The sequence below is a fragment of the Pyxicephalus adspersus genome, chromosome 3, assembly GCF_032062135.1.
Source record: "Pyxicephalus adspersus chromosome 3, UCB_Pads_2.0, whole genome shotgun sequence".
Taxonomy (NCBI): domain Eukaryota; kingdom Metazoa; phylum Chordata; class Amphibia; order Anura; family Pyxicephalidae; genus Pyxicephalus; species Pyxicephalus adspersus.
The window spans coordinates 68,644,041-68,657,643 of NC_092860.1; the positions used below are offsets into that span (position 1 = coordinate 68,644,041).

Below are 13,603 nucleotides of genomic sequence, written 5' to 3' on the forward strand. Positions count from 1 at the left end.
ATAGAGCATTTAAGACAACTCTATATCAATTATATATATATATATATACACACACAGGGTTCTCCCCAGGCCCTTTTAGCTGGGCGCACCACCCGGCACTTTTTAGCAGCCACCCAGCTGTTTTTGGGTGGTTACTAAAAAGTTTGGTCACAATATTGGGGCTGGCACCCACCTACAATTTCTTCCAACCCGGCTTCAAAAAAATTCTGGGTTGAGCACTGATATATATATTTTTTTTTTTGCTTGGAATTTGTGCCAAATGCAGTCTTGACACTTCACCATATTGTTCATTTTGATTTGACTTCTGTTGCCTTTGTAGCATCTTCATCTATCATAAAATCACTCTCTCCAAAAATCACCAGGAAATCCCTTAATTTTTCCAGGGAAATACCTGGGGGAAAATAGAGTAGGCAAAATTTGTGAAGAGAGGATCCTCTAATTCATTTTGGGAGTCTCTTTTTGCAAGATTGCTCTGCATTTCCGAGGATCTAGCTAGAACGTGCGAGTAGGGTATATATCAAACTTACACACACTTATTTTTTTTTTTTTCACCAACATATGGGAAATGATCACTTTCAACCCACTTTGCATTTTAAAGTTTCTATTTATGATTTGTCTAAATTACCTACGGTCACTTCCACAGTATATAGAATATTGAAAAATGTGGTGTAAAAACTGTATATATTTGTGTAGTGTCTAATATTTTTGCTATTTTATTATGTCAAATTTTAGCCGAGATACCTACTGAAGTTTGAGCAAATATACCTGTCTAAACCCACACACTGGGAGAGAGATGGTGCCCCTTCACCAATGATGCCAAATGAAGCCAGACTAAGAAATTTAACGTAAGAAACCCTATTCTTGGGGCTAATATATGACAGGCATATATAAAACTTAATTTTCAGTAGTCTTTAGTTGGCGGTTTATCCTTTTGTATGACAGGGTGGTGTAAAGTGGTGAATGTGTAAAGTTTTATTTTTATATGAATTGGTAATACAGTAGTAGAAGGATGAGGGGGAATTAGCAGTGTAAATTATCCCCTGGGGATACAAAGTCAGTCTCTAGATTTTATTTTCAACTCTCGATAGAGCAGGGCTAGTGGGTCAGTGGTGTTTTGAACTGATTTTCATTGCTGCCTGCAGAATTTGCTTATATCTGATGATTTGTGTATAGGGTATTATTATTATTAGCCCTTTAATATGGTGGTTGCCTTTCTCTTACCAGTAAAATAGGTGGAGCATTATCTCTAAGTAGTATAAATTAATTTATATTCTGTTCACAATTTCCTGTCACTTCAATAAATGGTTACAATGTTTTCTGTACTTGTTTTTCTAGGCATATTTCCTTTTAATGGGGGCGGGGGGGGGGGATGGGGCAGGGGTTAGTGTTAGTCATGTCTTTATTTTATGTTTTATCCAGATAAAAATGTAAGGCGACTTTACCTTTTTATTAAACATTGCATTTTGAATTTTGTTACAGGTATTCTGCCCCTCTTTATGTTGATATTACAAAGACTGTCATAAAAGAAGGGGAAGAACAGATTCAAACTCAGCATCAGAAGACTTTTATTGGAAAAATCCCCATAATGTTACGCTCTACTTACTGCCTCTTGAATGGCCTTACTGATCGTGATCTTTGTGAGCTAAATGAATGTCCTCTAGACCCAGGAGGTTACTTTATCATTAATGGGTCTGAGAAGGTATTTTTCCAAATTTTTTGTGTATATTTATTTAATGCACTCCCTTTAAATGGTGAAAAATATGAAAAAAATTAAGTGCTCAGGTGTTTGTGTATGTTTCTCTTGCTTTAAATGCCTTCCAGGGCAGCAGAACTAATAAGATAATTGGTCCTCTACAGAAAATGCAACCCAACAAAGTTAAAACCTCTTCCTCTACCATTGTCCTAGCAGAAAAGTGATGATCTACTTCAGACTAGGAGTTAATGCAGCTGTAGTTAGAAGGGTAGCATTATGGTCGATGTCATGTCCCTTGAGGCTGTTGAGCAACAAGCCTGGTCCAGTTCACTGGCCAGCAGCTCTGTAAATGATATCTTCTTTCCCCTGCATGCAACAATGGTACTACTACAACAATTTGCTGTAGGGGGGAATAGTGATTTGTAATTGTATCCCTCCAATGCAGGGCTGTCAAACACAGTGGGCCAAAATTTTAAACTTGGACAAAGTCGCGGGCCAAACTTAAAAAATGAAACCGCACCGCTACAACAATTCCCTGCGTCTCTAAAACCGTCCAATGTGGGGCCACGCATAGGCAGATAGGCCGCTGATCTATAGATGCCAGTGATGCCGGGAATTTTAGTGCTATTTCAATGCAGCAGCATGCCAGCTGCAATTCATATTTAAGATTGCTTTGGGGGCCAAAAAAGAGTTTGACACCCCTGCTCCAGTGGATTCTTGTACTGGTAAACTCCGGATTACACTCGAAACTGTGTATATCCTCCATGTCTGATACAGGAATATGAGGGAGTGTACTGAACACTGGTATGGGAACATCAGCACCATGCGGCACAGGTCGTCTTGCTGATTCCAAATCAGGGTACTCCCACTTGTTTTTCTTGCAACGATTGAAAGAGTTAGCAGTTAGAAGTGAATATGAAGGAAGTGGTTCACCAAACCAGCAGTTCTCCCAAGAAGAGCTCAATGATTTATTACGTCACCTAAGTCAGTCAAAACAGGCATCTGAACTTTTAGCATCCAGGCTAAAAGAAAACAACTGTCTGAGACCGGAAGTTAAAATAACAGTTCAGGGTTCTCCCCAGGCACTTTTAACTGGGCTCACCACCCGGCACTTTTCAGCACCCACCCGGCTGTTTTTGGGTGGTTATCAAAGAGTTTGTTCACAATACAGGGGGCTGCCACCCACCTAAAATTTCTTCCCACCCGGCTTAAAAAAATTTCTGGGTTGAGCACTGCAGTTTATAGGACAAGAGAGGTGACACTCCTACCATATTTCAGTGAAGATGGAGACTTTGTGTACTGTTGTAACATCCCTGGACTACTAGCCCATATGGGAGTACCAGAATACTGAGCAGAAGACTGGTGGGTTATCATAGACAGTTCCTCTCGAAGTTTGAAATCTGTTTTACTGCATAATGGAACTGCTTTACATCAATTCCAATTGGTCACTCAACAAAACTTGGAAGGATATAAAAATATCAAATGGTCTTACAAAAGCTTTGCTCTCATGAACACCAATTCATATGCGTTTTTTTATTTGGTACATTGGTGGAGGTAGTCTTTTTCTCAGCTGAGGGGTTTGGGAGTGGCTTTTAACCTTGCATTTCAAGTGATGGAGCACCAATCATCTTTCAGGTTAACTGTCCTTGAAAACTAGTTGCTTAATTTTGCTACAAATGTACTCTACAGTTTGGAAAATGAGACCGTTAAACATTTGCATTAATCTTACAATATTTCAGAGGTTAAACCTTGATTGGTAGAAATGGTCCTTTTTTTTTCTTTTGTCACCTTTGCACAAACTATATTTTCTGTAAAATCTAATGTCTAAAATCAATGTCCCTAATGTTTTTTTTTTTTTTTTTTTTTTTTATATTTTTATATTGAAAATCCTATTTAGGTTTTAATTGCTCAAGAAAAAATGGCCACAAACACTGTGTATGTCTTTGCAAAAAAAGATTCAAAGTATGCTTATACTGCTGAATGTCGTTCTTGCTTGGAGAATTCCTCAAGACCAACAAGTTCCATTTGGGTCAGCATGCTGGCAAGAGGAGGTCAGGTAAGCAAATTTTTTTTATTTTCTCCGGTGTGAAGCATTTTTAATTTTCTAATGTATACGAGGGGCTGCTGAGAAGTTCTTAGCTTTGCCCAGAAAGAATCGAGCCAGAGTTATGAAATAACACATTTATTAAACATATTCCCCCCTGAGACTGATGCACTTGGTACAGTGTAGTTGCTGTACCAAGTGCATCAGTCTCGGGGGGGAATGGACCGTTCAAATAAAAGTCTTTTGGTTGGGCCGCAAACCAGCTCCCAGCAGATGTCAAAAATATCCTCAAAACCCTGCCCTTTCAGGTCTTTCTTCAAATTCAGGAACAGAAAATAGTCTGAAGGGGTCATCTGAGTGGGGGGGAGGGTGGACCAATTGGAAACCCAGGGTGTTCAATTTAGCAGCCACAACGTTGGATGTGTGCAGGTGCATTGTCCTGCAAAAAAAGGGTCACTTTGGTTAAATTTCCATGGCGTTTCATTATAATTGCCTCCTTCAGCTGGTCCAGGTGGTTAGCATAATACTGTCTGGTGATACTAGAGCCCTGAGGTAGGTAGTCCACCAACAGAATACCGTCTTTGTCCCAGAAAACGGACGCCATGTCTTTTTTTGGCCGATTTCTGAGTTTGGAACATCTTCGGCCGCGGGGACAAGCTGTGGCGCCATTCTTTTGACTGTTCCTTGGTTTTAGTATCATAGATGTGCAGCCAGGTTTCATCCTCAGTCACTAACCTAGCCAAAAAGTCCTGTGCGGCTTAAAAATAGGCCAAAACGGCTTTGGATGCTTCAACTCGTTCCTTCTTCTGATCACTGTTCTAACATTTGGGTACCCACTTCGCTGAAAGCTTGTGCATGTCTAGGATAGTGGTGATAACAAACCCAACACACTCCGGTGAGATCTCAAGTATCTGGGCTATCTTTTTTGCGGATATTCGCCGGTCCTCAATCAGCTCATGGTTGCCGGGTCAGTTGAGGTTGGGGGGGGCGCCCACTGCGGGGCTCATCTTTAATGGTGAAATGCCCAGTCTTGAAACAAGATATCCAGGTTTTGACAGTGCTGTAGGAAGGACACTTCTCTCCCAGTGTTTGTGACATCTCAGTGTAAATGTTTTTGCTGACTTTCCCTGAAGAAACAAAAACTTCATGACGCCCCGTAACTCCAACAACGTGAAACCTGCTTGTGCCTCTGCCATCACAGCTTCTCACTAAAAGAAAAAAACATTTTGGGAATCGCAAAGACCTGATATTTGCACAGTTACATACTAAGATATTAGGCTGTCATATGCCCCCACACTCATTTTTCTATTTCATCTGGAAGGTGGCAAAGCCAGGAACTTCTCTGCACCCCCTCGTATGTTGCCCTCTAACATCTCAATGTTATGTTTCGCCCTTTTTATATTAGCAAGATTTCTCTTCACTTTCATGAAGTATAAAACTGCTAAATTATTCAATATTCACAGGGGGCCAAAAAAAGTGCTATTGGTCAGCGTATTGTTGCAACGTTACCTTATATTAAGCAAGAAGTACCCATCATCATTGTGTTTAGAGCCCTGGGCTTTGTATCTGACAGAGACATCTTGGAACACATTATCTATGACTTTGAAGACCCTGAGATGATGGAAATGGTAATTTTTTTTTTTTATATTATATTTTTTTGTTTTCTAATTTGTATTGATCCTAACAGATTGTTGTACTAGCGATATCTTCCAACAAGATAATTCATTTACCACCTCTTTTCTAGTGTCTTTGTCATCCCCTCTATATCAAATCCCCCATTTTCCATTTTAAGTGATTACCTATGTTGATTTGTTGTGTTTCCCCCATTAGTAGAATCCTTAAAGTACATATCTAGAGTCTGAAAGCAAAGGACTTTTAAAAATAAAAGTTGTTAATTATGTTTACATAATTTATGTTGAATTATGTAAAGTTAGTCATCCCTGGAAAATTGCACGTTTGGTAACATTATTGTAATTTTTGAAAGTAATAAACTGTTGCAGTGTGTGTACCTTAAGATACATCAGAAATACATGAATATTTTTTTTAGGTATCCAGCAGACCGAATCATGCACAGGTTTGAATATAATGTATCCTAATAGTAAATTTAAAGTCCGTAGGGATTATCCTTGGTATAGTTGTGGAGCTGTTGGGGCCTTCTGTATAAATAGGCAATTTATGGTGTTTAACGCAATAAAAAAATGTTCTGTTTTTGGGTGTTTATAGGGTAAATAGGAATTAGAATTTATAGGTTTATTTAGTATTTTATGGGTAGTATTGTGTACCACATGTGCAACAGCAGCTGCAAATTTGTTTTAGAAATAATTCCTTAGATTCTCGCTTTCCATAGAAGTGAGGGACTAAATGGCAATTGTATATAGTACATTACATAAAGCCCTTTTCAATGCAATACTGTGAAGTGGAGAAATCACATTTCTTTTATTGCATTTTTAGAAGAGAAATGTGCATGTTATGCATTTATGGCTACACAGTATCATTGTGCATTACAGCGGGCCATCCATAGACAAAGAGCCAACTGATCTATAGACGGGAGTGATGCCGTCAATTGTAGTAGCGGCGCTATTTCAATGCAGGGGCAGGCCACCTGCAATTCATATTTAGAATTCCCTGTATAAAATTGTATAAAATTATGTTTTTAAGTTGTCCAATTTTGGGGTATTAAGTGTAGATTTTTTGAGAAAATGAAAAATTTAAATGATTGTAGATAAAGCTGCAACATAGCAACACATTTATTTGTATATATATATATATATATATATATATATATATATATATATATATATATATATATATATATATTAGAAACACATTTTCTTGTTATTGTTTAAAGTGAGTATAAAAAAAGGAGTGAGTGGATTTTCAAGGCATTTTAATATGCAATAATGTACAGACCGCATAGGCTTTTTCACCACCAATTTAAACTAGGCAGCCAGTAGCTGAGGTTGCCTATCAAGTACACATTTTTTTTTTTTTTTTTAAAGTTGGTCAGCTGTCTCTGTAGCACCTACAGAGGAAAGGAATAATACTCTTGTCAAAGTACTCTTATAGAAGTACTGTTCTCAGCAGATATGGTTGCATAATAGTTAACATTCTTTTAAATGTCATAATCTTGTAATAAATGCACATAACATTTCTGTTGGCAATTTTATTTACCTTTTTACATTTAATTTCTAACTTTTTCAGGTGAAACCTTCTCTTGATGAGGCTTTTGTTATTCAGGAACAAAATGTGGCCTTGAACTTCATAGGTTCCAGAGGTGCAAAGCCTGGTGTCACGAAGGAAAAAAGAATCAAATATGCTAAAGAAGTTCTTCAGAAAGAAATGCTTCCTCATGTTGGTGTCAGTGACTTCTGTGAGACTAAAAAAGCCTACTTTTTGGGGTAGGGTTTGATTACCTGTGTTGTCAGTAATCTTTGAATTGGCAGGCATTTTAGATATGGTGTGTAAAAGTGTTCACCTACATTACATCATTTGTTGTTTGGTCTGCTGCAGTCTCTAAGTTCCTGGCCATAGCAGATGCCTTGAGGTAAATTTGGTCAATGTACTTGAACATGGGCCATCTTGCTGATGGCTTGGCTTTACATAGGCATCTTCAAATTGTAACAGTACTAAAGTAAAGATACGTACACGTAAAATTTTTCCCGCCCGATAGTCGGCTTAGGGCGGATATCGGCTGAGAATCTGGCGTGTGTACAGCCTGCGTCGTCCAAAGTCCATGGATCCCTCCTGGCGGATCCACGGACGATGAACGACGAGTGATCCTAATGCAAGGGAAGGGGGAGAGCGCGCAGCAGGGTGCCGCTCCGTTGTTCTGCCCCTCTCCATAGAGTAGAACAGTGCTGTATGCATGGCACTTGTTCATGCATCTTGGGGCGGTTCTTATTGTTGGTAGAGATCATAAGAGATTCTTTCCAATGACAAGAATTGCACGTGTGTAGGCAGCTTAAGTTTAGACCTTCCTAAAGCTGTTAAACTGTTTTATTTTTTTACTTCAAATTAACTTTATTGAACTGTGGAGCCTAACCTTATCCCTATTTTTTAATCAAGGTATTGCTGCACTTCACCAGTCAACTCACTTGTGTTAGTAATTTTATGATCCTGGACTTATCCTTTAAATGCACAGGAATAAGAATCTCATCTGCACATATCTAAAATGTTTGTGATTAGTAAAGAAAATTTTTTTTAGCCTATGCCTGCTGTTAACACCAGTGTTTTTAGAGCCTGAAACTAAAGGCAGTATTGCGCAACTGTGTGTAAATATTTTCTTTGCTTTAGGTACATGGTTCACCGACTTCTTCTTGCTGCTTTGGGAAGGAGAGAGCTTGATGATAGGGATCACTATGGAAACAAAAGACTGGATCTTGCTGGACCTCTGCTTGCATTTCTCTTCAGAGGGTAATATTGACTATCTCATATAAGCCTATTGATTGAACAATTGCATTTTAAAAGATTACAGCTGATTTACATGTATTTTCATTGTGTTTATAGAATGTTTAAAAATTTGCTAAAAGAAGTAAGAATATACGCACAGAAATTTATTGATCGGGGAAAAGACTTTAATTTGGAATTGGCAATCAAGACTCGAATAATTTCAGATGGTTTAAAGTACTCTTTGGCTACTGGAAATTGGGGAGACCAAAAGAAAGCCCATCAAGCGAGAGCTGGCGTTTCACAGGTAGGCTTTTTTTTTCTTTGGAAAACAAGCCATTGTAAAATTCCAACCTAAAATTGTATGCAATTTTCATGATTTGCTGCTGGGTTAAGGACTTTTCCGACTATCCAGGAAGTATTTTATCAGTAGATTACCACATACACCTGTATGCAATTGTGTGAAATTCCTCTGCCACCTAGATTACCACCAACTTGGCTGTTTAATTTTCCTCCTTCAGGGTAAAAGCAATACAGCCATGTCAGGGTTTAGATTAAACATAAGAAATGACTGCTCGCTGATACAGTGCTCTGTTTTATAATTAGTTTCTGTTATTTGAGTGCATTTAAGATGGATTTTTTTTTTTAAGCACTTCTGTCCTTTACTGTCAAATCCCTTGCACATCTGCATTCAGGTTTTGAGAAGGCTGCTTAGAGCAGTTCACTAAAAAAGAAACATAAAAAGCACTAATGGCAATTTTAAAAATTAGGCCTTAAACTGTTTAAGGCTTTCTCACCACGTGTATATACCCCTCATGATCTCCAGTATAGCAAATTGAGTATTCTGGACCTGAAACGCCCCTCCATAAAGTGTGGCTAGCTTCACAATCCTTTATCTCCTGGAAACTAAGAGGATGCTTCTACATTTGTTTTGGGTAGGTCATAGGTTTTTGAGGGTCTTAGATAAGTAATGATTTTGACATAATGTGATGAATTGTTTTGATGCAATCTCTATCCCAAATATTTAGGTGAGAGAGATTTTTTTTAAATAGTGCATATAATTACTAGTTGTCTATCACGCTTATGTTAAATACACTAACGGGCTTTACTCAACAAGATTTAAAAAGACATAACCTCCAATGATGGTTTTGATGACAGATTGCTGAGTTTATAAAATCTGGCACTAACGAACTCATTCTAAAAGATAATTGCAGATATGAAGCTGACCTTTCAGTTAAAGTAGTTTTACACACCTAAAACAATCCTGAATCTAATTATGTGGCAAGATGTGTAGCCAAGATGTTAAGCTTATTAGCACACAAGTAAAAAATTGTACTAGCGGTACACTTCTTTCAAGTGCTTATAATCTAGCATGAATTAAAATTTATTTTGACATCCTCTACCCACTACTAAACGCTGAGTTATTTTTATTCATCGAATAAAATCTGATTTTTGTTTTTATATTTTCCTTTTCTTCCTTAGGTGTTGAATAGACTGACATTTGCATCAACTCTCTCACACTTGCGAAGATTAAATTCACCTATTGGCAGAGATGGTAAACTTGCCAAACCGAGACAGTTGCATAACACCTTATGGGGAATGGTGTGCCCTGCTGAGACTCCTGAGGTATATAAATATATATTTTTTTCTGTTTGTGTCAAGAGTATCGTCAAATCAATCATTTTTCTGTGGGCTCATCCCTTAGAATGATACCAGTATGGTCTGTTCTTGGGACATTCCCACCAAATTTTTAGAATGGTTATTGGTGAAATTAGGAGATAATTTTGACTGTATATGTTCATTGCCAGACTTAACCCATCAGGACCCAGGCACTTGTTTGGCAGGGTGATAGCATGGAGAAAGTGAGGGGGGTAATGGGTTGCCTGTAGGTTAGATTGATTTGTCACTTCTGATGTGTAGATTTGTGCCCATTGCCTGATTTCAAGGTATGATTACGCACAGAGAGTATGTTCATATACTAAAGGCCTGCGCTATGTTTTGTGGGTAGATAAGTGTTTCCCTTGTCTGTAAAAGTAGTTTATGGACAGGGTTCTCTTTGTTTTGTCAAGACTCTAGCTGGTTTATTCCCACACTTTTTCAACACATATCTAAAGCATTTGTGACAAATTTGCATTTTTTTATTGTCTGACTTTAATTAGAAGGAGGGACAGATCAATTAGAATCTTTTCAAACTTGTCCTGATCAGCTTCTTTTTCCTAGAATGTATGGCTCAGAGTAATTGGTTAAATTCCCTAAAGCAAACATAAACATGAAGAATCAATTAGTATTGAGAGATAATTAGAGCATTGTTTATGTATGACAGTTTGTCTAATGTGAAAATCTAGGGCCAGACAAAGCCCGTTTCTTTTATGCTTGCTTGCATTTAGTAAAAAGAAATGTAACTTTACCACCTATTTGAAAAATGCTTACAATTGGTAGCAGAGTAAATTAAAGAGCATTTCTGTCATCAGTCACCTCCAAGAGCAATCTGTTATAATGTGTTAACAGTTGAATGTGATAGAACTTGCATATCCAGTGTACAAAGCATTGATTTTAGACTATAGATTTTCCTCCCCTTGGGTGCTTAATTATAATTTTTGCAATTTTATAGGGTCACGCTGTAGGTCTAGTAAAGAATCTTGCTTTAATGGCTTATATATCTGTGGGCTCTCAACCTTCACCAATATTGGAGTTCTTGGAAGAATGGAGTATGGAAAACCTTGAAGAAATCTCCCCTGCAGCCATTGCAGAGTAAGTATCCGTACACGCTGGTGTACATTTTGCCATAGTTGCCTTCATCCTAAAAGTGATGTGTAAATGCTTCCTGTCCTGTTTTGTAGTGTTTTTAGGAAACTGGTTCCTATGCAGCCTAATTACCAAGACTGGGAAAACCTCTGTGTTTTGAAAACAGTAAATCAAAAAATGGGGGACCTTTATTATTTATCCCTAGGTCCAGTAAAAAAAAATATCTGTTAACTAATTTATTATCCCAAATTTTGAAGCTTTTATGTCTCGCCTCTTTTGTTTACACTTTTTCCAACTCTTAATCACTGTACAAGGTTTGCTTTTAATGAATGTTGCTCCTGTTGCTGTTGAAATATCTTTAGCATTTTTTTGTCTTATGCTCCATTCCTCTCCTTTCCAAGTCTTTCCCTGGTTCAGTTTGGTTTATCTTTGTTACTTTTAGTTTGTGTTCTGGGGTAGTGAATCTTTTTTTTTTTTGTTTTTTTGTTTTCTTCATGGCTACCATGCCCCCTTTTTCTGTTCTTCATTATTATTTTGTAATTATTTAACAAAAACTACAATAAAAATATTTAACCTAAATGGTTATGACAATACAAGTTCCTGTGGTTGAGAAACACGAATTTAGAGCTTGGCCGAAGATTGAGTCATGGTACCTGACTGTGATCTTAAGCATTATGACAAGTCTTCAATAGTCTGAACCTCAATCTGATAAAAAATAGTTATTTTGAATAGTTGTTCGCCCTGCTGTTCTGGAAAAGTCTGTTGCAGTTCCCTTTCCCATCTGTCCACATATGGAGGTGTTGGCACAGAGTATTGTGACAATAACAACTGGATAAGGCTCCCCTTATTGGACCTTCCGCTGCACAAGTCTGCTCCAATTCAGTGAGTGGCCTATTGAATTGCTTGGAAACTGGCAGGGAGTGAAAAAATGTTTAAACTGTAAGGTTCTCCATGGACCAGGGTTAGGCATTGAATGTTAGCTTTGTAGTTGGGCCTTTGGTATCCATGCTCTGGAGTTGATAAATTGCATAGCACCACTGGAATAAAAGCTTCAGTGCCAGCAGATGGGATCTGTGAAGCCAGGGGTGAATGCTGGGTGTCTAAAGACAGGGTACGTTAGGGATGGATAAAGTTCAACTTAAAAATCATGCAGAAATTTACTAATCACTTCCAGGGTTACTGGGTAACTGGGTTCTTTTCTAGCTTGGGTTACTGTATCAGGTGGCGGCAAAGTTAGTAGGTTTTAGGACTTCCACTTTAATACTGGTGTAGTCCTAATAGAATTTTGCGTGACATATTTGTAGATGGCCATTTCTAACCCCCCTTCTAAAATATTAGTAACCAATTTATGCTGTCATCTCTTTTAGCACTTTAAATCTGTGGCATGCAAGTATGCAAACTGGACAAAATCAAAGCCCCCTTTTTTTGAGTTCTTTAGGGTTGGTGCCTCAGATATGTTGGTAGCTTCCAGAAATACAAAAATTAAAAATCCCCTCTTAATGCCAAATATACTTAATAAGCAATTGTATAAATAAAAAAAAATGTTTAAACTGTTTAAAAGTCTACACTCACGGTTTTTGCAGCGTTCAAAAAGAGTACATAAATGCCAATGTATGAAATTCCACTTCATTTCAATGGGCCAGTCCACACCAGGGAGTTTGTAGACTGCACATTTTTGAACATTATAGAACACCACTTTTTGTATTTTAATTTAATTGCTTCCATGAACTCAGTTGTGCCCAACATTTTTTCTCCTGGGGGCCGCTGTTGACATTAAGATAAAACCCACGGGTCACAATGCAAACAAACCTTAAAAATGTGTCTTTAAAACTAGACTTGTTTTAATTTAAAATTGAAATGTTTCTAGTAACATACATTCACCAAGTAAAGGAAATGACAAATCAAGAATTTCTGTGCTCAGTTTGATGCTCATTTTATAAATGAAAGATGCAAAACTAAATATATCATACAGTGCTGGCCAGCCATATATTGCTCCCTGCTCACCATTCCTGTACCAAAGAGCAGAAACTGACAGTGTGTCCTGTCAGTTATAGGGGGCAGCTAACCTTTTGTACCACAAAATCTCTGCAATGGATACTTCCAGAGAAATCCAGTTCATGTGACAGGTAGCCAAGGGGGACATGTAGTAGTAAGAACATCTCCCCATTCCTGAGGAATTGGAGTGTACAGAAGGTAAGTGGCCAGATATGTGTGACAGGGCAGCATGGTATGATGAGTATATTTTTTTGTATCTTGTGATGGTGCCGCAGCAATAACATTTTAGGGGGAGTTGATAACAAGTCCCCCACTTGCAGTTACATTTCCCTTGTTTTACAGAGAAATTGGGGTTTATAGAGAGTAAAGGGATAGCTATGTGTGACCTGGGTCCTGGTCTTGAAATACCCCCCCTTTAATGTGAAAATATCCCGGATTGTTAGGATTTTATGCTTGTGACCCCCTATCTGGCAATTTATGTTTAGGGAGCTGAAGTTTGATTTAGTAACCGTTCTCAGGATCCTGTGTGTACCCTGAAAATATTACATTTCTATGACACTCAGTGTAGGAGATATGAAGTTTTATAAATTGGGATAATGACAGCAGCATGGACACATACAGCTCTCATGCTGCTGCTGCTGCTGCTGGGATTATCTCACAGTACAAGGTGTTCAGGGAGCAGACACAGCTGATTGCCAGGTCTATAGTACTCTATTGTGCACTCTCAGGGAGCTCACACA

The 13,603-nt window shown here is 38.1% G+C and overlaps 1 protein-coding gene across 1 annotated transcript in view; it reads left to right on the forward strand.

Annotated features, from left to right (window-relative positions):
• Positions 1 to 13,603, forward strand: part of POLR2B (RNA polymerase II subunit B) — a 54,534-nt gene that overhangs the window by 3,988 nt on the left and 36,943 nt on the right. The window contains exons 4-12 of the mRNA XM_072405061.1: positions 733 to 845; positions 1,480 to 1,699; positions 3,591 to 3,749; positions 5,201 to 5,365; positions 6,939 to 7,135; positions 8,031 to 8,150; positions 8,244 to 8,430; positions 9,606 to 9,749; positions 10,735 to 10,874. Coding sequence (XP_072261162.1) covers positions 733 to 845; positions 1,480 to 1,699; positions 3,591 to 3,749; positions 5,201 to 5,365; positions 6,939 to 7,135; positions 8,031 to 8,150; positions 8,244 to 8,430; positions 9,606 to 9,749; positions 10,735 to 10,874 — 1,445 coding nt within the window. The remainder of the gene's footprint in view (positions 1 to 732; positions 846 to 1,479; positions 1,700 to 3,590; positions 3,750 to 5,200; positions 5,366 to 6,938; positions 7,136 to 8,030; positions 8,151 to 8,243; positions 8,431 to 9,605; positions 9,750 to 10,734; positions 10,875 to 13,603) is intronic.